The following is a 27,630-nucleotide window of genomic DNA, read 5'->3' as shown; positions in this document are numbered from 1 at the left end:
CATTGTCCTTTGCACTGTAACAGCTAAAGCAGGGGATGGGATTGCATGGGCATTATGACTGCATTTGATCTGATAATGGGCTGTGGGTCTGACAAAATGAAACTAACATCACAATCACACCATACATTTATTCCACTGTTATTCCATTTTAAACAGTCATGGCTTCCCCTAAAGAATCCTAGGAAATGTAGTTTCCTGAGAGTTTTTAGGAGACCTTCACAGAGCTACAATTTACAGAGTTCCCTAGGAAGAGGGAATGAATCACTCTAGGAACTGTAGCCCTGTGAAGGGAATAGGAGTCTTGTAGCAACTGTCAGCGCCCTTCACAAACTACCCTTCCCAGGATTCATTGGGGGAAGTCATGAGTTTTTAAAGTGGAATAATAGCAGAATAAATGCATGGTATGAATGTGGCCAAAGTATATGAGTTTTCTCTCAAGTAAAGATGTTATCACATTTCTAGCTTACACCCAGGACAAGTACCTCAATCTAAGAGCAACCCTACTACAGCCACTTGGATTTCACTGAAAACAATCCCTTTGTGCTTGTACTTTGAAAAACTAATGCAGCTTATTAAGTTCTAGGGTTTAAAATTGTAGACAATTTTGAATCACTGTTTTTCAATAAAAGCAGAAAAATTAGAATGCCAAGAAAAGCCCAAATCCTGCTTCTGATTAAGTGAAACTTTTATTTATTAATACACTGGAATTTGAACTGTTCAGCCATGTAGTCAGTTCAAAACAAAAGTTACCAAGAGTGTTCCTTGCCAATATAAATATCACGTACAGCTACGCTTTCCCATGTGGGTGGATGCTATTTTGAATGAAGTGTTATTTGGAGAAGATAATTATTCTAATATGAAAAATCATTCCATTTTCATTCAAGCGACTAATGCTATGCCATCATTCAATTTGATTTTAGAAACAGAAAAACATCACGGCAGATGAAGCTGCATAACGTTCCTGTCTCATTTTATGCCCACTTTCAGGGAAATCTCAGTGTCTCCGCTTTTCCTGTAGTTGTGCCATATAGAGGATTGGCAAAGGAAGCAGCCATGATGTCATTACTGCGAGACAGCTAGAAGGCGGGGAGGAATAAGAAGTTATTTCAAAACAAGGTGTCAAATTGCAATACAGTATAACAACAACTGAGATTTCTAAAGAAAATGGAGACTAATTTTAGAAGAGAACTTCAAATATGTTCCTGCTAGGGTGGGGGGAATATGTCAACTTTGGTTTCTCTCCATTTCTCATTCTTCAGTTCTCCACATTTCCACATCATGTTGCATTTTTTTAAAAAAAAGTCCTCATGAAAATGTTTCAGCATTATAGTGCACATTTCTCCTAATATTTGCATTTCTGTGTGCAATTTTGCCCAATATAATGCATTTTTGTATGTTATTTTCATGAATATATGCACACTTTGCCTTTAACTGAATTAAATTTCTCCTTTGTCCCTAGTTACTTGGAGAAGGGCCATATCTTAGTGGTAGAGCATCTGCCTTGCATGCAGAAGGTCCCAGGTTCAATCCCCGGCATCTCCAGGTAAGGCTGGGAGAGACTCCCTGTCTGAAACCCCAGAGAGCCACTGCCAGTCAGTGTAGACAATAATGAGCTAGATGGATCAATGGTCTGACTCATTATGAGACAGCTTCCTATGTTCCTATGTACTGCCCAGTAAATATGTCTCTGGAAGAAGGCTCTTACCTGTTAAAGCCCATGTGGCAATACATTGATTGGTGTTTAAGGTGTCACAGGACCCTTCGTTCTTTTTGCAATGAATCTTGGATTTTCAGCTAGTGCACACAAATGTCTTTTTCACAAGAGCCCATTGCATTTTTGGAACGATACTTGCATAGCTTAGGCTGAGAAATAGTAATTGGCTCAAAGAGAACTTTGTGCCTGTTCAGGGATTTGAACCCAGGTCCCTCTTGTCTCCAAAGAGTTCAAAAGACTGACTGCTATACACAGCATTGGTTGTATTTTAGTAGATTAGTACAGCCCTGGAGTTCAGAGGCCTGCTAGTCCCTTGGCCAAGTTGTTAGGAGAAAGAAAATCTATACAAGTAGTTTGGGCAGGGATAGCCAGTGCGGTGCCCTCCAGATATTGTTGAACTACAAGTCCCATCATTCCTGCTGACCATTCTCCACGCTGGCTATGGCTGATGGAAATTGCCATCCAACAACATCTGGGAGGCACCACAATAGCCTTCCCTGTTTAGGCCAAAGTTATATTTTTCACATTTTTAATGTATCACCAAATATGATACTGTGGCTCCAGATTATTATCCCAAAATGTTTTAACAATCATTAATTTGACACAGAGCCACAACACTGTTGAAAGCAGCATTCTTTTTAAAAAGGGGGGGGGGAAACCAACCCTTCACTGACACTTTTTAACCAGACTGTGTGCACATGAGGATATTTAAAGCAGTTCAAGGATTGACAGCTCAGTCTAACATGACTAGGTTCCTTCTAAATTGAAGTTTTTATTCACAGTCACTAGGATGACTTTGACAATCCCTGGGCTGATTGCTGCCAGTGCGAATGATCCAGCAGTATCAGCACAGGGATCCGGGAATTATGCTCCTAAATGAAAAGGTAGACAGGGTTAGAAGAGGGACTTTTTTTGCAGCAGGTGTAGTTTGTCAAACTGAAATTCCCTCTTCTACACAACTATTAGAGGTGCAAGAACCCTTTTTTGCATCTGGCTACCCTATTGCCAATGTGGCTCATGGAACATAGTTCTGCATCCTAATTACTATATCCTTGGTAAGATTAATTGACGGGGTATTTTTTGTTCTTACAGGGGTGTGGAAGAAAAACCACACTGCGCGTATTTACTTATGGAAAGTGAAGATGAATGCCAACCTTCAGGCAATGCACTCTATGCTTTTAGTCATTCCAGACAGTTTTTAAAGCAACTGCCTTGCTTTAAGCAGTTAGGAGCTAGGTGGTGTAATGGTGGATTGCACAGCTGAACTGAGCATCCTATGGTGAATCCCATGGACTTGGATTGTCAATCTACTTGTGGGGAAACCCTAGGATTAGGAACAAGAAGAATCCACTTCAGTTTTGAAAGATTCTGGAATTAATTTGTGTATTTACTGAATCTTTGCTATCTTTGATAAGAAAAAAAAATAAACACCCACAATCATATTGTCTTTTTAAAAAGACACAGGTTGAACCCAGAGTAAGTTAGTTGTACTTAGGTCTCACTGAAATCAACGTAAAAGCATCAGGGAGAATTAAGTGTGAGGAACACCAACCCATAATCTTTAAACCAGTTGCTGAAACACCCACTGGTGTTGTCAAGACTGCAGTTGAAGATTGGACAATGAGACAAATATAAATCCCATACCCAGCTACTGAGGGTTTGTCCAATTATGTGCCATGGTTCCAGTTTCAAAGATCAATAAATGGACCCTAGGAGCCATGATAATCACAAGTCCTTTCTATGTCCATTTCACACACCCCCATTAAAAAATTTCCTTCCTAGTACTGTGCCAAAACACATTATCCAATTTATCAAACATTTTCTTCCTCTGTAGAAAGAGACTTTCATTTTTCTGACTCATTTACAAGGCACTTTAGAATTTCTTTTTAATTTGATGGTTTGAAGGTTGAAGTAAAAAGACTTCACTTTAAAAAATAACAATGAACAGTTGTCAGGAGTACAGTAGGCAGCCTTGGCAGCTTTCTGCATTTACAGAAAAGCCCAGACAAGGCCAGACAATGGATTTTCAAGAAGCTTGGTCAACCACAAATGTTGCAGAATGGAGAGACAATTTGTAGAATGAAGAAAGGTCACTCACAAATAACAACATGAGAAGAGCCCACTGGATCAGGCCAATGGCCCATCTAGCCCAGCCTCCTGTTCTCACAGTGGCTAACCAGTTATGTTATGTTATGTCATGGTTTATTTCTTATTTGAACATGGTTGCACATGGGAAACTCACAAGCAGGACCTGAGTGCAAGAAGCACTCTTTCCTTCTGCAGTTTCCAGAAACTAGTATTTAGAAGCATACCGCCTCCAACAATGGAGGCACAGCATAGCCATGAAGGCTAGTAACCACTAATGGTCTTTTCCTCCATGAATTTGTCTAATCCTCTTTTGAAGCTGTCCAAATTGGTGGCCATCATTGCCTCTTGTGAAACAAATTCCATAATTTAACTATGCGCTGCATGAAAAAGTACTTTCTTCTGAATCTTCCAATATTCAGCTTCACTCAATGTCCATGAGTTCTAGTGTTATGAGAGAGAAACTTTTCTCTATCTACTTTTTCCATGCCATGCATAATTTTATATACTTCTATCATGTCGCCTCTGACTCGCCTTTTCTCTAAACTAAAACACTCTGAATGCTGTACCCTTTCTTCCAAAGGTGTAGTCATCCAGGGTCTTGGGTGTGTGTGTCTTAAACCCTGTACCTTTTTGGGAGCAGAGTCCCAGCAGGGTCCCTATGTCTCCAGTGTCCTAGAAGCCAATCAGCATGAAGGGGAACATGTTAGCCACTGAGAAGAATCTTCAAACTTGCGTCCTTGTCCTTTTCTGCTGATTGGAGTCAATCAGAGTGAAAGGAGGTGAGGCAGCCATGGAGAAGACTCTTTTCAGCAGCTATCACTCTCCCCTTTCATGCTGATTGGCTGCTATGGACGTCTTGTTGTGGGGGAAGGCAATAACAAGGTTCTCATTCTCAGCTCAGCAGCAAAAGAAAAAAAGGGGGTTGGCTGTGACTATCATGAAGGGACGCTGTACTTCTGAATTTGCCATACATTATTGCTTTGTTCACAGGGGGGTTGCTTCATTCCCTTGATCATTCTGATGCCCTTTTCTGAACCTTTCCCAACTCTACAATCTCCTGATTGAGGTGAGGCAAAGTATGGATAGAAGGATCTGTCAATTTCAGTTCTCTCAGTTTCTCATTTCCCCAATCTTAAATTTAGTTCTCTACATTTCTGCAGCATTTTGTATGTGTGTTTTTTAAAAAGAAACCCTGATGAAAATTCTTCAGCATTTTAGTGCTAATTTCTCCCAATGAACACATTTTTCTATGTGTTTATTGGGACAAATGTGTTTTGACTAATGTACACATTTTTGCAAGCAGTTGCTCCTAACAGAATGTACTTTTGTATGTTGTTTTTGCTCATTCATTTTTATGCACATTTCCCCATGATATATGCATTTTTGTAAATGTTGTTTTAAGAACTGCATTACAAAATTCAGATGATTAAGTGTTACGTATTAATATACTATAAAATTATTCTGCAGAAATATAGTGGGACTTGAATCCTTAATATGCACTATACATATACATGGTTTTTTTTTTTTTGCAATACCTGATAATGCATGAGCAGCTTGGACATAAGCAGGCACTCAATGTAAGATGCAGTCTGATGTGAGCAAAACTTGATTGGGTTGAAACCACTAAATTCTGTGCATAATCTATTTAAAATAGATTCCTCCTCCGTCCCTACTTATGCGCAAATTCCTTAGGCAAAGTAGCTAATGAAACCAAACTACTATATTAGTATTCCTGTAACAATGAGCAAAAGTACACAAGACTTCTGTATGCAAACCTAAGCAAAGTTTTAAAAGCACAAATTCCTCACCTGCTAGTAGAGGATTGGAATCATTTTAACAATCCATTACAGGGGACAGAATTCTTTCAGAAAGCATTTTAAAAAGAAAACTATTCACACATACCTCCTGCTGTGCCTGCCATGGAGAAACACTGATCTGAACTCCCAGTGAGGCAGCATACTCTGTAGACTACAAAAGAGACAAACATTAGCTTCAGGCCAACCTTATTCAACAGCAAACAAAACAACAGCAATATTGCCAGCTCTATCAATCCAAAAGTTTACAGGTTTAAAAAGAAAAAGAAAAAAAGAAAAAGCTCATATATCATAAGCTACCTAAGGTGACTTTATTAGGGGAGTGCCAGTAAAGCCTCACAGCAGGCGGCTGTGTGAGTCAGGTAAGCTTTCTGGATGCATGTAGCGCTAAAACCAGAAGAGTCAGTGACATCACAGTAAGAACCCAGAGTTAATTGGCTTTCTGCTCATCAGGGCAGAACATGCAAGGGAGATTTTAGTGGCCTGATCCTAAGAGTAGCTGCAGTGGCAGGTAGGAGGTGAGGTTTCCCCAAGAACTGTGTTGGGACCAGTGCTTCTTAACTTGCTCATAAGTGATCTGGAACTAGGTGAGAGAGTGGAGGTGGCCATGTTTGCTGACAACACCAAATTCCTCATTTGTTGTTATGTGCCTCCAAGTTGACTATGACTTATGGCAACCCTATGAATCAGTGACCTCCAAGAGCATCTGTCATGAACCACCCTGTTCAGATCTTGTAAGTTCAGGTCTGTGGCTTCCTTGATGGAATCAATCCATCTCTTGTTTGGCCTTCCTCTTTTTCTACTCCCTTCTGTTTTTCCCAGCATTATTTTCTTTTCTAATGAATCATGTCTTCTCATTATGTGTCCAAAGTATGATAATCTCAGTTTCATCATTTCAGCTTCTAGTGACAGTTCTGGTTTAATTTGTTCTAACACCCAATAATTTGTCTTTTTTGCAGTCCACGGTATCCGCAAAGCTTTTTCTAAACTATGAATATCATAATTCCTTTGTATAATTTATTTATTTATTTATTAAATTTATATCCTACCCTTCCTCTCTGAAGGAGTCCAGGGTGGCAAAGAAAAACACTAAAAGCACTTTAAAACATCTTACATTCTAAAGTCTTTTGTTTTTATCAAAACAAAACATCTTTTTTAAAAGACAACTTAAAAAACAACTTAAAAAGCAATTCCAGCAGATACGCAAACTGGGATAAGGGATAAGGTGTGACCACACTTGGAACTCTGTGTACAATTCAGGTCGCCAAATCTCAAAAAGAATATTGTGGACCTGGAAAAGGTTCAGAAGAGGACAACAAAAATGTTCAAAGGGCTGCAGCAATTCCCATATCAGTAAAGGAGTTTTAGTTCATTTAGAAACAAGGAGAGTAAGAGGGAATACGACAGAGGTTTATACAATTATGCCTGGTGTGGAGAAAATGGATAGAGTGGTTTCCCTTTTCTCTCTTAATTCTGGAACTTTTGTCAAGACAGACAAGGAAATACTTCGCACAGCGGACAGAACTACAGAATTTGCTGCCACAGAATGTGGTGATGGCCATCAACCTAGATGGCTTTAAAAGGGGATTAGATGACTTCATGGAGGATAAGAATAGCAATGGCTACAAGTCACAATGGCTGTATGCTATCTCCAGGATCAAAAGCCCCATGCCTGAATATTAGTTGCTGGGAGAACAACATGAGGAGAACAGCAGAGGGCTCTTGCCCTCATCTCCTGCTGGTGGGTTTCCCATAGGTACCTGTTTGGCTACTGTGAAAAACAGGCTGGACCTGATCCAGAAGGACTTTTCTTATGTTCTTAGAGTAGGGTGCTTATAATGAAGCAGTCCAACAGCTATGGAAATACTATATCACAAAACACACTGTTGGGCTGGCTATGCTCTGTGACTGGACCATAAGTACAGACACTGTCATATAAAAAATTCTTAGATTCATAATCCTTCATTTGTTGACTGCTCATTAAAAATGCTATTTCCTTTTGAATTCAGTGCCTGATTCATGGAATACAAGTTTTATAAAACACATGCACAATGCACACAGCTGATCTTCAAGTTCCATTAAACAAGGGCATAATTTGGAAAAAGCTAAGCACACTTAAACACAAATGAAATAAATGGCACAGGCAGCCTAACCCTTAGAAGCCTCACTTTGCTTAGAGAGACTTATTTCCAAGAAAGCATGCATGGGATTGCTTCTTTGAACTCCCAGGTCAGTTCTTAAATCACACTGCTTTTAATGAAACTTCTTCTAGACTGGCCTCAGTAACTTTCAAATGTTTAAGGCAAACAAAAGGAATTCAATCAGAGCACTCTAGGCCTTCTTATCTGCACTTGATTCTGACATCATCACACTTCTGTTTTTCAGCTGCTACTATGTGAATCCTGCCTGCATCTGTTTGAACAAACACATAGTGCGCAGCTGAAATGGGCAAGATGTGTATTTCTAACACAAGCCTCTTATAAGTAAATGACAAAATTGCAACTGAATCAATCTCTAATCTAAAATAAGATGCGAGGAAGCTTTTATTGCAAGTAAGTGACACACCATGGTTAATTTGACCTAAGAGCTAAGCGAAATCTTATCTCATATTCATGAAAAGATAAAGGACGTTTTCTATGTCACTGCAATCTTACACTGCAGTGCTGATCAGAGCACGATACAGAAGATGCAATAGACTAAATTTGATTCCTTGGTTCTAAATTGTTCTTGTTAAAATCCATTTGAATAGCTGTTTTTAATAAATAGAATTAATAGCTATCATAAGACAATTGCAAAAAGACTCTCCATGGCGCAGAGTGGTAAGCGGTGGTAACGCAGCCGAAGCTCTGCTCATGGCCAGAGTTCGATTCCAACGGAAGGAGGAAGTCGAATCTCCGGTAAAAGGGGTCGAGGTCCACTCAGCCTTCCATCCATCAGTGGTTGGTAAAATGAGTACCCGGCATATGCTGGGGGGGGGGGGTAAAGAAAGGCCGGGGAAGGAACTGGCAATCCCACCCCATATATACGGTCTGCCTAGTAAATGTCGCAAGACGTCACCCTAAGAGTTGGAAACGACTGGCACTATAAGTGCGGGGACACCTTTACCTTTCAAGACAATTGCAAAGTAATTGTAAATGCAATCAGCGGACCTTTACTGAGGTTTAATGCAGAGTATAGTTTCTGGTCCACAAAGTTATTCAGTGTTTGCCTCCTTTTTTAGGGAACAGAAGGCTATGTCTACTAAACAAGCCCCACCAATTCCATTTGTAGGGTTTTTATAAGAACAATAAACTCTTTGACTTGCCACTACCAAATGAGATTAAGGAAACCCAAACCAATGAGTATATTTTATGCTAAATTTGGTTTGCTCTCAGCACAGTTTTATAGATGAGCACATTTTGGCACCTTAGATACAAGATTAAAAAGGATACTAGATACACAGCATTTCACATTTCAAGACATTCAGATGAACTGCAGGAGTATTACTGATGAAGTGAAGCAAATGCTAGTCCTTTGTGGCTCCCACCCATCAGGCACTATAGCAGGTGTGAGGAACCTTTGGTCCCCCAGATGTTGCTGCACTACAACTTCCATCAGCCCTAGCAAGCATGGACAATGGCTAGGGATGATGGGAGCTGTAGTTCAGCAACATCTATAGGGCCAAACATTCCCCACACCAGCACTACAGTTACACAATCACCATATTTTCCAAATGGATGCATAGGAAGCTGCCATATGAGGTCCGATGAATTGTCTATTTGGCCCAGTATTGTCTGGCCAACAGTGATTCTCCGAGGTCTCGTGCAGAGAACTTTATCCACCATCTGCTTTGTTTAACTGAAACAAATGCCAGTGGTTGAACCTGGGACCTCCTGCATGCAAAGCATGTGCTATACCAGGGAACAAGAATACGAGCAGCAGCTCATGTTGACATCTCTTGGACTTACTAGCCTTCGGCAAAAATAACTCTGGCTGCAGAAACATTCTTAACACTGAATTGTCTTCAGAGTAGAGTTTAACCAGGGTGCTGAGAGTACATTGCAACAGAAATCTTTCCACAACTACCAGTAAGAAAGTCATAGAATTGAAACACTTGTATTCTCCATTTAAATACATTCACCAAGGGATCCTCTCACTTCTTTTATTTATTTATTTATTTATTTATTTCTGCGATTTATTTATCGCCCATCTGGCTGGAAACCGAGCCACTCTGAGCGATGTACAAAGTCATAATATATAAGTATCACATCAAAACAGCAATAAAACTAAAACAACAGGTAAAGGTTACTTTCCAAAATATTTGGAAAACAATTGTAGCTTTATACTATCCGCTTCCAAATGTGCATGACCTACCTTTACACCCTGAGCCTCATAAAGTGGGTTGTCAAATGCAGTATTGAGGATCTCTTCCGGCTTCCTATAAAAAGACACAACGTCAAAGATTATTGCATGTTAAAGCTACTTCAGGTTACAAAGACAACAGGAGCCAAAGGGGAAACAAGAACCAAAATAAATTCTGATACAACGAATTTATTGTTTAGAATTGCCCCAGAGATTAGAATTATGCCATGGGAAATAAAATAAAAATAGCTTCTTTCCCCTCGAAGTACTAAATTAAATGGACTCTCCAATCTTAGCTCCTGTTGAGGTTGTGGAGGCACAGAAGCCTTTCACTGCATTTTAAATACCAATAGTGAGCCAAAGGGTTCCAATTTGAATATCCACATATAAGCAAAACAATTTAATTCAACACCTGTGATTCAAAAGGAACGTTCCAATGTAACAAAAAAGTGTCCCAGTTGCCCACAAAGGTCTTTTCAGTTGTTCCTCTGATTTGGTCCCTAACCTGAATCAGGGGAACCATTTTAACTGCATACAACATGGAGCAAATCTTCTGTAGCCAATCTTCTCTTATGGATAAAAAGGGCAATGTGATTCCAGAAATCAAATTATCCCAAATAATTTGTGAAATTTCCCCATGTCCTTTTGCTTTTTCATGTCCCAACTCAGTATTATGATGGTATCTATCTAGCCTTTTATGTCTCCAACAAAAACTACTTAGCCAAATATGCATTTTGTGTAGTTTTGCTAGTATTATATATCATTGCTATAATATTTTAAAATGTTTCTCACAGATTAGTAGCAGTGGTCAAAATTAATTCCCCAATAAATATATTCTCCTATTTTTTTTGTAGCAGTTGCTAATCCTTTGCTCTGCTGCTTTTTCAGCACAGGAATCCTTCCTTTCTCACATGCATCATCCCCAATAAATACATTCTATATCTTAGACAGGAAACCTTTTATACTGGACTACATTAATAGTGACAATGGAATCCTATGGATGTTTATTCAGAAATAAATAAAAATGTCTTCAGTGGATCTTACTCCCTAGTAACTGGATTTAGGATTGCAGCCTTAGATTCCTATTTGCTCCATGCCTGCTTATCTACTATTAGGGCTGGAAGGATCTGTCAATTTCAGTTTTCCCAGTTTCTCATTTTTCCAGTCTTAAATTTGGTTCTCTGCATTTCTGCAGTAATTTGTTTTTTAATTTAATTTTTAGTGCACAATTCTCTTAATAAACACATTTTCACGCAGTTTTGTACATATATTTTGCAAGCATTTTCCTCTAATACATATATGCTATTTACACTAACATATTAATTGTTTAAGCACAATTTCCCCTAATATATGCATTTTTATAAACATTGGTTGGTTGGAGAACAGTGGCGCAAAATTTGGATGTGCGAATATCTAAAGGTGGCTATATCTTGGTTCATGTATTGTGTGAATTTGGTAGTTTTGCCTTTTTGAATCAAGATGGCCGACGGAATGTTTCAAACCTGCACTGACTTTAACCACCGATTAAATCAACTGCATTGATTTTTGGGTTTCTTAGAATTCCTGAGCAACACTTGGTTTGAGGCTGCTAGTAATGTATAAAATAACATGCTTTATTTGAAAACCCCAAAATATTTTTAGGTATTCTTTTATCAGTATTTGTCAGAATCAACAGCACAAAGTCACATTAGCCAAGTAAGTGTTTTAAAATTAAATTAGCCAAAGTAATGACTAGTTTTACTGATATGTCTTCAGGAGGCTTACTTTCCTGAGTGCCTGTCCCTCCCCACCCTTCCCTGAGGGCAATTGTCAGTTTATCTGGTATAATTTTAATGTTAAAAATACTTCTATGAGATACAAAAATGGAATGGAGATTTGACAGTCAGGCACCTTAATATGTGTAACCAAAATATTTGCAAATACTTTAGGGCTGTGCACCAGATTTAACTGAGGCCCAAGCCAAATCAGACCTATTCAGAGGCATTTGGGCTTTAGTCAAGAAGGGTCATGATAGCCCCAGATCTCTATATGTTGGGTTGGATGGCCCAGAGTGATCTGGGCCTTGGGGTGAGGCCTTGGCCAGAAACGAGAGGCAGATGTGAGCAAGAAGGAGAAACCAGGAAAAGGAGGCACCTCTTTGCAGGAGAAAATAGGTCCCTTTCCTGCCCAACCTCTCCTTCTTCCCACCAGGCCTCCCCAAGACCAGCGCAGTATCCAATTCCCCTTCAGGAGCAGCTTCCCTGCATCCAGAGAAGACTCTCGTGAAGCAGCAGCAAACTGCAGGACAAAAACCTCCACCTTGGAGAGCAAGAGGATTCATCCTGGCAGTGCTCTCAATTTGTGGATGGTTTCCCTGGTTGCAGAGAAGCCGCTCGTGAAGGAGCAATGACCAGCACCGTGCCACCCACCTGCTCTCAAGGGGGGGGGAGGAGACAACCCTGACAACCATATTTTATGTTGTTTTAACTTATTTTTTATTATTTTATTTATGCCAACCATATTTTTAAATTGCTTCAAGTTAAAATAGGGTTTCCAAAACCCATAGTCCCACCCCCTGAATTGCTTCAGGAATGGATCTATGGCGGGGCAGGTGGTCCCTTGGTTGGGGCAGGGCAGATTGGCCCTCCTTGGGGCCCACAGCTCAGGGCCACAGAAGAACATCAGCAGCCCCAATATTTATCCCAGTGTCTCCTGCCAGACACAGCCAACGTCTGTCTCCCTCCCATTCCCATTTCTCCATTGTCTGCTGTGTGTCATATCTTACATTGTAAGCTCCTTGGCACAGGAAGTAGTCTTCACTTCCTATACTTTGTACAGTGCTGTGTATATTTCTGGCACCATGTAAATAAATGTAAGAAAAAATTAAACACTACAAGGTAACATATGCACTAAAAGCAGTGCCGATTCCAGGTTTGGAGGAGCTCTTAGGTAAACTGCTTTCAGAGGGGCCCCTCTCAGAGTGGGCCCACCTCCCCCTTTGTGCTGCCCAAACTCGAAGAACTCAGACATGGCTGTAGTTTTTTCTTTTATTGTCGTAAGAGACAGTTTCAATTCAGGGCGCTTCATGAATCTACCTATGGCTTACTCAGTACTCAGCATCTCTCTAGGACTAACTAGGCACTACTTTGTGGCATTAAGTCATTGACTCAGCAACTACTCCCCCCCTCACTCGGCTTAAGAAAGCCTGGGCGGGCACCCTGCTTGCATGTGCCAACTGTCACTGTTGGGAGTGTGCGCACAGGCGAAGACTCCGCCTCAACTGTATCTGTTGAATCTCCCGCCGTATTCACCTCCTGGCACAAGGCAAAGGCAGAGCCTCCATCACTGTCCTGTCTTCCCCCTCTGAGGGAGGGGGGCTGCCTGCTGCCAACGCGGGCAGGAAGCATCAGGGTAACAACTGGCTGGTCAGGTTGACTCTCCACAGGGGTAACCAGAGCTGATGGGGTTGAACTGTCCAAGTCCAGAGCTGAGGCGCCTTCTAAGTCCCACTCCCCGCTTGGCCCTTCACCGCCTTGAGCATCCCACTCTAAGTCCTCCTCCTCTGCTTCTTTCTCATCTATCCACCCCCTCCCAGCAGGGCTCACGACATCCTCCTTGCTGCTGTTGTTGCCTCTCCCATTGGCCTGCCTCTCCCTCTGGCCACAATCCCTATCACCTCCCAGAGAGAGAGGATGAGGCATGTGGAACCTGCTGCTCCTTCACCTTGTACCTCCCACTGCTCACTTAGAGGGAGCAAATGAAATGCAAGTAGGAGTAACAGAACGAGCAGTTGGCATGGGCCTTGGAAGGGGCCCTACTATGCTGGCCATGGCTAACGTCATATGATGTTAAGATATGGAACTGCGCTCGCACACACACACACACACACACACACACACACACACACACACACACACACACACACACACACACACACACATGAGATGTTGGTGATCCATGATCCGATCTCCCATTCCTTCTTTAAGAAATCAGCTCCTGCTTGTATCCCCTCAAAATGTATTGGTACCATGTGGCTCAAAAAAGAAGAGTTTAACTCTTCCCCTGTACTATTTTCTAGATGCAGATTATCCCTCTCAAACTCTACTTGGAGCAGTATGCTTTACTGAGTGAAGCAAATAGCTTGCGCGCAGAGGATTTACATTTGACAGATGACAGCCATTCCTCTTCTAGCTCCATGGTCTTGATGAAATTCACCCCTGCCCTTTCCTGGCACTGTTGATTTTAAAAGAAATATAAAGAGATGGGAGACTGCTGATGTCTCATATGGCTTCAGAGCCAGCTGCTCATTATCAAGATCTTTTAAAAACAACAACTTCTCAGTAATAAAATTGTTATAATTTAAAAACCACCTCTCCCCCACCCAAATCCACACACTGATTGTTTCTGCAAATCAGCTATGTTATCAAAGGCAGTAACAGTCTCTCCATTTGGAAATGTAATAATTCATGTGTTGCTAGAAATCATCATTTGTGTGCAGAAATGGCTTGCTTGTTTGACCATTGTGGTTCTGACAAATAGATGTTGAGTCAAAGTCACTTCATTTAATTACATGGTTAGAATTCTAAAACCACATACCCAAACATTGTCCCATTGACCTTAAGGAGCCTTCTATTTGCAAAGCCAGTCCAACTGACTTTGCTGTTAAGTTGACTGATCCCAGTATATCACCTGGACAGCAGGCTGCAATCCAGTGTACACTTACAGAAGAGTAAATTCCAGGAAACAGAATAACTTCCCTCTCAGTGAACTACATAGAATTGTGTTCTTAAACTTCCATGATTGTGAGGCACCACACATTACCAGTGACGTATACACCATGTATCTATCTGTCTATAATATAGAGCTATAGTAAACCCTTTGGACCTCCCAGCTCTTTATTATGCAGCAGCAAGCCAAGGTTTATGACTGAATACACATTTGAGAGAGCAATCCCACCGGTTCTCTAAAGAGTGCACCTATATTATACACTTGTTTCCAAACACAATTCCAAACTCAATTATACATTATATTTCTGTTGCACCCCTAAGCAAAATCCTTTAAACACCTTTAAAAACACCCATAATATAAGAATCAAGCTCTTCCTAGGCATTGTAGATTATAAATCTTCTAACCCCTTTCAGTGGTTCCTCCAACTTTCTGTCCTGATGTCTGGATAGTAATTCTGTGGAAGGTAGATCTTTATTAGAAATTTTTAACTGGAGTGTGGAACAGATAAGATAACATGAACAGGGGAAATCGTGCATCACTTTCAAGAATATCATACTATGCTGACAAGACCAGTTCCAAAATGATCTGTGTTGCTATTGAAACTCTTAGAGGGTTCTCCACATGTTCACAGAGGGAAGATGTAAGGCTCCCCACCTCACGCTCCACTGCTGATGTGCCCAGCAGCCACAGCCCAGCATCTTTATGCATGAGTGTAGTCTACAGTATCTGGAAGGCCACAGGTTCCTCATCCCTGATCTAGAGCTATAAATCTGCTGACAGTTGTATGGTTCATCATCTAAGCCAGTGGTTTTCAAATTGTGGTCCATGAGCTTCATTCTTGTGGTCCGTGGCGTATCCGTGGATTTGTGGTTGAAGATGGTGCATCCATCGTATTAAATATTCATATTGATTTTTAATTATATTTTATTCTATAGAATTCAAATTGTAATGCAATAAAATACAATATGTAAGAAATAAAACCTTATTATGAATTTTAAAAAAAAAGGTGTCCCCGCACTTATAGTGCAAGTCGTTTCCGACTCTTAGGGTGTCGTCTTGTGACGTTTACTAGGCAGACCATATATATGGGGTGGGATTGCCAGTACCTTCCCCGGCCTTTCTTTACCCCCCAGCATATGCCGGGTACTCATTTTACCGACCACGGATGAATGGAAAGCTGAGTGGACCTCGACCCCTTTTACCGGAGATTCGACTTCCTCCTTCCGTTGGAATCGAACTCCGTCCGTGAGCAGAGCTTCGGCTGCGTTACCGCCGCTTACCACTCTGCACCATGGAGGATTATGAATTGCAAGGTTATTATTTCCATTTATTGTATATTTCTTAATAAGATGTTTTCTTTAACTTATTGTTTGACCACTTTTTTCATGCTGTGAATTGCCCTAGAGCATAGATTATTATGGAAAGGTGGCATACAAATAAACCATGATAATGACGAAAAGAAGCAATGAAAATACAAATAAAAACCATACAGCATCTAGCACAGCACATAACAATTGCTACAACAGGCAGAAAAATCATTAAGTGGTCCACCAAGACCTTCAGCAATTTTCAAGCGGTCCATGGAAAGAGGTTATGGGGAACCAATGATCTATCCAACTCATAGCTCAAAGCTCTTAGACTATCCATCCCAAAATACCTGCCTGAATGCTTGCCAATTTCCAAGCTCGCCTCCAATCTACTAATGCTGACTGGAGACACACAACTTTCCCAACCAGTAAGTACCAGACCCTAATGTCCACCTCACTGAAGATTCTTCCATCAGCAATTTTACATGCTATTTAGAAAAACACAGATCCAAGAAAACTCTTCTAACAAGTATAGAGCAGTAACTTGAGCTAATCTCATTCTTATAATGTTTACTTCTTGTCTAACACAACACAGACAGTACTCTTATTGGAAATGATGGCTCATGGTTAAAGTAATCAGCAGTCTTGCCTTTACAAGGTTTCACCATGAGTATCAGGTTGTGTTGCCACTTTACAGCAATAAGGAGTCAGCCAACCCAAGGCTCGCAAATTGTCCAAATTAGAAAATAGGCCAGAATATTATATGATCGTACTTTGTATATGAAAGGAAAATAGACTAAGTTCTAACATAGCAAGACTAGAGAGAAAAAGCAAGGATCAATTTGAAGTTTTGGGGGGAAATTCCAGTGGCCTGGATTTCCAGAGCAAACAAATATTTAGTGAAAGAGCTGAGACAGTTTTAAAAAACACACAACCAAAAAAACTGCTGAGAGGAAAAGAGAAAATTTAATCATCTTGGATACCCAAAGCAGATCACATGGAGAATTTGAATTTATTTTTTTTACTAAACTTATCACATAATAGACTAATAAATAGTGATTATGTAACATGCATCTCCCAGCACATGCCTCATCCTTACCAGCCACAGCTGGAGAAATGCAGTGTTGATCACAATAAATTAACCAAGGCTTAAATGCAACACGCATTTTAGGTGCTCAATTATTAATTTTATTTTCATATTAAATATCTACGCATTTCCTTTTGACCCTAGACCCCAAGACAGCTTTAGATGCAGTCACAGCTCTGGAACAGGATTACAGAGTTCTTTCCTACTGAAACAACAGCCAATGACATAGTTGTATAATTCAGGTGCAGCTCTCAGCCAGATGAAGAAGTAGTTGCCACATGGGTATAGCTATATTAAAAGTCAGGCGCCCAGCATTAGTAGTTTTCTGCATCATATGTATTTACACAAGAAGGGATAAATCCACATTACATCCCATGACTGGTCACAGTCTATGACCTATATTTCCATGTGCACAGTTTTGTTCCTCATTAATGTTTTAGCCTGAATGGTATGGACTGACGTCTCAAGTGATTCATTTTCCTTGTCATTTTCCTACCCATCCTCTTGCACCCTCAGAGCATTCAAATTCAAAAAGAAGAAGGGCCATAACTCTCGGTAAAGCACAAATGTTGCACAAAAAAGGTCCCAGGTTCACTCCCTGGCATCTCCAGTTAGGGCTGACAAAGCCTCCTGTCTGTACCCTGCCAGGCACTGCCGGTCAATATAGATAGTATGGAGCTAGATAGTCCAATAGTCTGACTCACTATAAGGCAGCTTCCTGTGTTCCTTCCTAACCTAGTTTCCACTTCTGGAAGAGAAAGTGTGTGTGAGGGAAACGTGAGAAAATTAGTTCCTGGACAGTGAGTGACAACTGCAAAATGTACATAATGCAATGAAGTTTTGATCTGTCACAAGAAAGTTACTGCAGACAAAGCATTAGCTGGAAAATCTATACACCTTGAATCAGTTTCTTTACTTGGGACAACTTAGGACCCCGCAACCCAAGCCTTGAATTCAAGCACCAGTAGCGATGGAAAGATCTGTCAATTTCGGTTCTCTCATTTTCCCAATGTTAAATTCAGTTCCCTACATTTCTGCAGCAATCTGCGAATTTTTTTTAAAAAAATCCTCATGAAAATTCTCCACCATTTTAGTGCACATTTCTCCAAATAAACAAACCTTTGTAGGCAGTTTTGACAAAGGTACACATTTTTGCAAGCCATTTTTCATAACTTCATGTCTTTTTGCATGCTATTGTCACTCATATATTCATTTTTATGCACACTTTCCCTTAATATATACATTTTTATAAATATTGTTTTGTTGGCAAACTGCATCCCAAAATTCTACTACATGCGAATTTTGAAGGATGGCTGTGTTTTGGTTCTCATATTGTTTCGGAAAGTGCAAATTTGATAAATTCTGCTTGAAATGCAACCTGAATTGAAATTCTCACCCATTCCTAAGCACCAGGCATTTGCCCCAAAGCAGGAACAAAGGAAACTTCCTCAAGCTTCTCTGTCATTGCTTATGGGTCTTGTCCAATGAAATCTGTGTTCTCTGTTCTCTGTTATATGAACATAATGCAGGGGATATTTGCTTTCCCCCTTCAAATGAGACAAAGAACCTACAGCAGGACATAGCAAGCTATCTTATAGGAAGCTATCTTATAACAAGTCTGACCATTGGTCTATCTAGCTTACTGTCATCTATACTGGTCTGCAGTTGTTCCACGGATGTTTTTCACAGCTACACTTAGAGATGCCAGGTAATGAACCTGGAATATTTTGCATGTAAAACCATGCTATGGCTCTTCTCTCTTCTCTTTTCTGTTTGACTGAAACAACCAAAGCCCCCTGTAGGAATCAGTTCTGAATGCAGGAGCTTCAACCCATGCATTGGGCTTCCCTCCAGCACCTAGATTCATCTAGGGAGGGAGGGAGCAGGATGGGGACAAAACTATAATTATTTGGTTCTTCCCAATGTTGGCTCTGGCCCTGCCTGCTGTTGGCCTCTCTGCCTCCTGCCCTACCAGTCCCAATGGGCGCCAGACCAGTCCCAATGGGCACCAGTCACCCCTGTTCCTTTGTGCACAAGGATTCACCCCCTACATTAATATAAATGAGAATATGACATGCACAAGTAATCCCTTTGCATATCTACTGGCATGCAGCTCTCTAGACGATGTTGAGTATGTAGTAGGAGAAATGTACTTGCTTTAATCTTAGATTCAGAGAAATAGTCCCCCTTCCTCTCCCCACCCACTCGAGATATATCATCTTCAAGAGCAAGGAAAAAAACCTTTAAAAGGGGAAATGCCAGCCAACCCATTCAGATAAACTGGGCCCTCAAATATAAACTTGAAAAGATATCTAAAAGGTTCCATAAATATAACTAAAACTCTCTTTTATCAATACAAAATCCCACCGCTCACAATTTGATTTGGAAAAATTGAAGCTTATTAATTCCATTCAGCTGATAAAAGATGGGTCAAGATAGACTCAGAGTCAAGTGATGCTTTTGTTGATTGGCTCAGAATTCATGTATCTTTATATTTCTTGCTTCTTTATATTAGGCTCTTCATATATAGCCAGGGCCACCTAGTTCTACACTTCATTTCCTCCTCACGCACTTTCCACCCCTTTACATTATTTCTAATGGGGTCTTCAGATCTCTCATCATTGTCACTCCCAACTCCATCTCAGGACAAATTATTTTGTTGCTCTCCTCTGAATATATATATATATATATATATAAACATTTTACTCAGTAATAAACACATGATACATGCCAAGGGCATGGTTTTGGAAAAGGAGTAAGGTTAGAATGAATCAGTTCTTCTGGCTGAGAAAAAATAATTCTGGAAATGCTATTAAAGAATTCCACCTGGACAATGAACCTGCGATTAAGAGAAGAAGAAAATATGCATTTTCTCCCTCATACCTGGAAGTTGGTTTTCTTCCTGATTTATATCCTGCTCAGGGTGGAATACAGAAGAGTCCTTATCTACCCAGCTATTGTATTGTCAGAATAAATAAACCAGTGAGTGACTGGTGCAAAGTCATCCTGTCCAACTGTGTTTTTTTAAACCTCTTTTGTCCAGAACTCTTGCTCAACTTGCCAGAAAACAATATTGATGTACCCGCAAGAAAGTTCTGTAGGCCGCACTTATTTGATGTAATCCAGTCTGAGTTAGGAAAGGGGAGAGATTCAATTCAGTTCACATTTAAAGCCACATCTATCAAATTTGCGCTTTCCGAAACAACATGAGAATCAAAATGCAACCATCCTTCAAAATTTACACTGATCCAAATGTTGCAATGCAATTCTCCAAGCAATGTTACAAAAATGCATATATATGGGGAAAGTGTGCATAAAATGCATATATTAGTGAAAATATACAAAATACATTATATTAGGAGAAATTGCTTGCAAAAATGTGTACCTTAGTCAACACTGCACACAAAATGTGTTTATTAGGAGAAGATTGCACTAAAATGCTTGAGAATTTTCGTGAGGATTTTTTTTTTTTTTAAATGCAAATGGCTACAGAAATGTGAAGAATTGGGACTTCCGGGAAGGGTGACTTCGCCTGTGCCTGCCTTTGAGATGAGCTCTCGTCTCAGAGGAAGCTTTTTCAGTTTTAAAATCAGTCAGAACGTTTTTTTTGACTGGTAAAGACTTTCTCCCGGGCAGGAAGAAACGTAGAGATTAACCACAAAAGCCTGTGTTTGTTGGTAGGACTGGATTTCATTAGTTTATGAGAGAAGGTTCAGCCAGCAGTGCCGGACGGACTTCCAAACAAGCTCTAACTGATTAAGCGACACGTTTATCTTTTCTTTAAAGGAAAACGGATTTTAACAGGCAAGCATCCTTCTTTCTATTTTTATCATCTGGTTTAAATTGTTGCAGCAAAAAGAGATTTGTCAATGAATCAGCTATAAAGAATCCCTGGGTGAGTTATAACTCTTCTCTTTCATTCACGAAATTAAGGAGGAAAGAAATTGAAAAAGCTTATATTTGTTATTATTGCAAAAAGCTGGCCTGGAATTGTGCATTTTAAAGATACAAACGGATGAGGGATTTCTATTCTGAGCAGAAAATAAATAAATAAATCTGATTTATGAACTTTGGAGTATTATATGTCTGGGACTATTTTTTTTGGTCTATTTCATTTTGACGAATCTGCTTGTTCACGATGCCACTAACTGTTTTGATGCTGTGAACTAAATTTGTTTTGCATTCCTGAACATATAAGAGATAAGGCAGGCTGTGCTGTCTACACTGTGATGTCATCAGGCTTGGAATATTAACCCAATTGTTGCTGGAATAAGAAGTGGTTTTTTTTTCTTCGTGGTTTTAAGAATGGCAATCAAGAAAGTGGCTGAGATCCTGGAAGTAATTATGTTTCAGAAAATAATGGATGAGATTGAGATAACGAAACAAACCCTGAGACAGGGTAGACAGGAGATGAAAATTGAATTTGGCAAAATGAAGCAGGAGCTTAAAGAAATAGGGGATCTTGTGAGAGAGGAGGTTGATGAGATCAGAGATACAACTGGACAAGCATTAGAAGATGAAAAAAGAAAAATTAAAGGGAAGATGCAAGCCCTGGAGATTGGAACAAATGTGGAACTGGAAAAAGACTTGGAGTTTATGGATATTAGAGATAAAATTTACTGTTAGGAATTCAACGTTGTCTCTGAAGAAATTAATGAAGATATTAGAGATAAAGTTATCAATGTCTTGGATAAATTTCTGGACTGGAATGATGTGATGGAGCTTGACATAGAAAAATCTATGGAATTAATTACAGATATGTGACAATGGAAAAACTCTCAAGAGATGTGCCAGTGCATTTCGTAAAAAAGAAGAACAGAGATATGACTTTACAACAATATTTCAGCAACACATTCAGAATTGATGGCAAGGAAATATTTGTGATAAAGGAAATTCCCATCAGACTCTTATTATATGACTATGGCTATGACAGCAAGATTATTATGGGATATTGATAATGGAAGAATGGCTACTGAAATTACTGGACTTAACAGGATTATGGAAGATGGAAGATGGAATTAACATTGATAATGGAAGAATGGCTATTGAAATTATTGGACCTAACAGATTTGATGAGATGGATTAATCGACATGTTTATTTGGAGAAAAATTGATAGATATATTTCTCAAGGAATTGAAACCTCTCTTTGACTTTTTGTGGAAAGAATAAAGGAATGTTTATGAGATTTGATGATTAATTAAGATAACTACTGGAGGAAAGTGATTTTGTAATATAATTTAAGAGACAGGTTTGTTATATATTGTAGACCTATAACTGATCTGCGACAAATCGGAAGTCAACATTTTATTTTATTGTTTAATTATTTTTGTTTTGTTTTGTTTGTGAAAATTTGAATAAAAATTAATGATAAAAAAAAAGAAATGTGAAGAATTGGAGTTAAGATGGGAAAGTGACCGATCTTTCCATCCCTTGCATACACAGTGCCTAGTCTACAATTGGGTTTCCACATGGGGCTGTGTACAGGGTAGGGCTCTGCAAATCCAACTAGGATCCAAAATGAACCAAGTTTGCGGTCTGTTTAAAACTAAGTGGGAATGGGAAGATGGCAACAGCTTTGGGAGGGGGGTTTGTATTGCATATGGCTAATTTTATAACAATTTCCAACTTCCTTATAAGGAAGACATCAGGAGGGCGGGAAGGGTGACAGCAAGCCAGCACTGAAATTGACAGGTCTATCTGCCAGTGGAATAATGCTAGAGGTGCCTAATGGTTTCTAGCACAAAATCTTCTGGACCAATTTGTCTAAAATTTGGCAGACTTCATTCTTTCAGAAAAGGCTACCATTCCTGCAAATTTAATCCAATTGTGTTTAAAAACTGTAAAAGGTACAGGCACATTGTGATTTTCCCATTTAAATAAATGGGAAGCATACATGAAGCTTCATTTACAAAATGAAGCAACCCTGTGAAGTGGGAACAAAATGAAGCAACATATGCCTATGATATGAGAAGAAAAAGTGGCAAAGTAATGAGAACAAATACAACCTGAATATGTCTTTCTGTATTGCAGGCTAAAGCATAGGCTTATGCGTGTGCTACTAAAGCTGCAATCTTATACACATTTACCTGGAAGCAAGTCCTATTGAACTCAGTGGGACTTACTCTGAGCCGACATACATAGGATTGTGCTGTAGGTTGCTGTTTTTTCTTCAATACACACTTTACATTACTGATCTGCTTCTGTTTCGTCATAGTTACTCCAGATCAGAGTGATGTAGCCAACAGAAGACTGATGAGCTTTTAAAAAAATGGTTCATTAGATTCATAGTCATTGGCTTCAACGATTGATACAGTTAAGTTGGACAAAATGTATTTCTTTTGGTGTCTTTAGTTGTAGAGCGTATGCCTTGCATGCAAAAGATGTCGAGTTCAATGCCAGGTGTCTCCGTAGAGGATTGGGAAAGACCACTCCCTGAAACCCTGGAGAGCTGCTGCCTGCCAGTGTTATTTATTTATTTATTTATTTATTTATTCATTCATTCATTCAATGTTTCCATACAATAGAATAAATCACAAAATTAAGATTTAAATTTCATAACCAAATACAAACAAACTATATTCTCCACTGTCTCTTACACATTATGTTTTCCAGGTAAGGTATAATATTTTCACAAATACTAAATCACTTCTTTATTCGGAACATATACTTAACTCTCTTCCTCCCCCCCCCTTTTCTGCAGGTTACTGTCAGGAATGGTTCATATGGTGGAATAGTTCTGTACGAGTTTCAAATCCTCTCATATGCTGCCGGGGGGACTATGTCATTTTCTCATATACTTATACAACTAATAAAATCCCACCAAAATGAAATAAATTTCTTTCCTGTCTCAATTCTGCATGCTGTATTTATATTCTCAGTCAATTTTTCCAGGAGTACTATGTCCCATACCACCCAGAACCAGTATTCCTTAGTAATCCTTTCTAACTCTTTCCAGAACCTTGCAACAGAAAGGGTTGCTACCAATAAAGGAGACTGATCAGAGGTTTATTGTGCAAGTCCACATCTTCATTCAGAAACAGGTTCAACATTGCCACCTGAGGTGACAGATCCAATTGCTGATCAATCTCCTGAAATATTGCATTCCAAAGCTTTTGAACTTTTCTGCAACCCCACCGCATGTGTGTAAATCTGCCTAGCTCCTGATAGCCTTGCCAGCAATATGGTGTGGAGCCCAGGTTTATGTATGATAGTTTTCTGGGAGTCAAATACCATTGATAAAGTATTTTGAGAGGTATCTATGTTTTATTGAACTTGACTTATACAGTAATTTACTCCACTGAGTCACTCAGTCCTCTCTTTCTATATTTAGTCCTAATTCGCTTTCCCACCATATCTTTACTCCTGATGTTTCTCCACCTGCTTTATCTAACAGTATTTCATAGATATTGGATGTCACCTTGCCACGCCTATCAGTGTTGACAACACTGAGCTAAATGGACCAATGGTCTGACTTGATATAAGGCAGCTTCCTATGTTCCAGACTAAGTTAGTTACATGAAAGTCTCACTGAAATCACTGAAAAGTGAGCCATGACTTAACTTAAATCTCATTGATCGCAATGGGAAATAAGTGCAACTAACTTAGTATGGATCCAGCCCATTAAATTGAATTCAACCTTGAGTTAAAATGAAAGCAGAATGGACATAAATATTCTCCTTCTACACACCATTCAGCCGAAAATCATTATAGTGCCTTACCCTCATTCAGTCAAGGAGGATAGTTACCAATAATAGAGGTAAGCAGCTGCTGACTGCCAGCTATTTCCTAGGCCTTTGCCCTGAAATAAAACCTCTGGAGTTTAAACATCATTAATATGCAAAGCTTTCATGTTCTAACAACTTGGGGAATTCTGCACAAAAAGTTTATCACTGTTCTAACCAGAAGCAATGGTGTTACTCCTGTATCTGCCTTTCACAGAGGCCAAGATAAATCCTTCAGCCAAGCCACAGGGCCTGGCTGTTGCTGAGTCACACCAACCCTTTCCAATAAGAGTTCCAGTCATGCAAAGGACATTTCCAGATGACTGACCTAAATCTTGACGAAAGAAGAAGATGAAAGAGGCAAATGTGAAACTTTTTTTGGAAGCTACATTCTTGCTAGATATTATGAGGAATATTTAGCACTGCAAGTGTCAAATCTGGATGAAACTGTAGTTTGACATAAAACAACAGCTCATCCTCTATGCCAACAAACATTCTTATTCTTAATATTATTATTAAGCTTGTTACCCGAAGGTTTCCAAGCGTCTTACAACATTGTTACAAACAAAAGTGAATATACCATACCATAAAAACAAAATAATAAAACAACCCCCAACCCCGCACAGCCACAGCAAATTTTGGCAGTGCATTAATACACACATCATCTCACTCTGTCAAATTCCTGGGAAAAAAGACAAGTCTTTACCTGGCACAAAAAAGATTTCAATGAAGGTGCCAGGTGGACCTCACTGGGGAGCTCATTCCACAGATGGGGAGCCACAACTGAAAACGCCCTCTCCCTTGTCACCACCCTCCAAGCTTCCCTCAGAGGGGGAACCTGGATAAGGGCCTCAGAAGAAGATCTAAGTGTCTCAATAGCTTCAACTATAACCTGATTCTTTGAAATAGATACTTTATGGCCATAAATCTGTAGGTCAGGGCTAAAAAATCTTATGTCCCTCCCCCAATGCTGTTGCACTATAACTCCCATGATTTCTTACCATTAGCCATGCTGGCTGGTGCTGATAGGAGTTGCAGTCCAGCAACATCTGGAGTGCCACAGGTTCACTACCCTTGCTGTAAGCTTATCTCATTTAAAAAAAAAAGCATTCACATTTGCATAACCATTTATTTATTTATTTATTTACCAACCACCCCATAGCCAAAGCTCTCTGGGCAGTTTACAGCAATACATCTGCAGGGTCAGTTTGAAACAGACTCCACAGAGCAGTTTGCAAGGGTGGGGAGATGCTCATGCTGCATTCCCAACTCTTTTGGTCTACGTGCTCTTCAGTAACCTCCTCCAATGCTAGCCCTGAGTTGTCTCTATCAGTCCACACTGCAGGGAGCAAAGCTGATGTTGGAGTCAGTGTGGGCCATGCTGTCTTTATGCAAAATGTTGCATTTTGAGGGGGGGCCCTCACAAAGCAAGTAGCATTATTTCTAGGAGTCCACGTTGTTACTTTGCTTCCTGCATATTAATTTAAAACAGCTGTAGATCATACAGTTTGTAAGGGGGAAAACATGGGTGACTTGCACTGCCTGTGTCCTATGCTGGACAGCAGAATCCACTAGATGTGTGAGCTCCTAGTGTTGTGCATCTCATGACTAGGGGAGGGGGGCAAGTCGGTTCTACTTTGGGTGTTACAAAAATATGCAGAGAACAGGAAGTGGAAGTTTAATCCCAAGATGTCATCAGCATAACCCTAAACATGTCTTCTCAGAAGTACATCCCATTGAATTCAATGGGGCTTACTCCCAGATAAGTGGTTATAGGACTGCAGCCTTAGGGCTCCAATCTTGCTTGGCAGTCAGGTTCACTGAACTCACTGGGACTTATTTCTGGCTAAACATACATAGGAATGTGCTTTAAATCTGGTATTGGCTGTATCGTGATTGTGCATAGAAAGTTGCCTTAGAGCAAGTCAGACCATTGGTCCAACTGCCTCAGTATTATTGACACTGACTGGCAGCAGCTCTCCAGGACAGGAGTCTCTTCCAGCCTTACCTGGAGATGTGGAGGGTTGAACTTGAGCCCTTCTGCATGCCAAGCAGATGCTCTACCACTGAGGTACAACTTTTCCCCCAGATAACATTATTTCCCCCCCATTTGGTATAGCATTTAAAGCATTGTTACAATTGTAAAATATATATGGGGAGAAGCAGGTATGAGGCTGTGGAGACATAGTGCAATCAGACTTATACTATTACTACTACTACCAGCACCAGTGATATTAATAATAATACCTATGCATGTTAGGATAATACTTCTAATTTAGCAATTTAGTTAAAAGTTTGTCTTTTCTGCTTGATACTGATGGCACTCTGGTACATTTTTAATTTATGGTTTATGGTGATTGTTTTAGCTCAGACTTTTCTATCGTAATTTTTAATTCTGTAAGCTGTTTTATTTTCATTGGTGAAAGACAATCAGACTGTAAAGAATGAGACAGAATGAGGTAAAGTGGGTATAGATATTTCAAAAAGAAATAAACTGTTGCATATGGGTCATATTCTTTTCCAACTATATTCACATAGCCTAAGATTCACCTAGCTGTTTTTGGTGCATTGAATCCATTACTGAATGTTAGAAACACAACACTGGGCCTTGAGAAGGGTCTTAAGTATAGCTGCCCCATGTTGTGAGCCACTGAACTACACAACCAGTATCAACCTAGTCAACTTTGAATCCACCCAACACAGAATAGTCCTTCTGCACCGCATCTTACAGATTTATCTGCGTACAATTTGCTTTTTGTCATATAAGCCTCACTTTTTAGACATATTACTCAATTAGCCACTTTTTCTCCAAGGGGTACATTGCTGTAGACTAGAAGACTTTCACAAAAC

At 39.8% G+C, this 27,630-nt stretch overlaps 1 protein-coding gene across 4 annotated transcripts in view; it reads right to left on the bottom strand.

The window, feature by feature from the left end:
* Positions 1-673: 673 nt before the first annotated feature.
* The window catches only part of LOC133365140 (MAM and LDL-receptor class A domain-containing protein 1-like), a 319,039-nt gene continuing 292,082 nt past the window's right edge, over positions 674-27,630 (bottom strand). For all 4 annotated transcript variants that reach the window (XM_061586590.1, XM_061586591.1, XM_061586592.1 and 1 more), the window contains 3 exons: positions 9,970-10,033; positions 5,705-5,770; positions 674-1,076 (listed from right to left, as the gene is read on the bottom strand). In XM_061586590.1, the coding sequence (XP_061442574.1) occupies positions 984-1,076; positions 5,705-5,770; positions 9,970-10,033 (223 nt within the window). In that variant the 3' untranslated portion in view covers positions 674-983. The remainder of the gene's footprint in view (positions 1,077-5,704; positions 5,771-9,969; positions 10,034-27,630) is intronic.

Source organism: Rhineura floridana, chromosome 10 (assembly GCF_030035675.1).
Source record: "Rhineura floridana isolate rRhiFlo1 chromosome 10, rRhiFlo1.hap2, whole genome shotgun sequence".
Lineage (NCBI taxonomy): Eukaryota > Metazoa > Chordata > Lepidosauria > Squamata > Rhineuridae > Rhineura > Rhineura floridana.
Note: the sequence above shows the minus strand (reverse complement) of the source record. Positions and strands in the feature narration are given on the sequence as shown.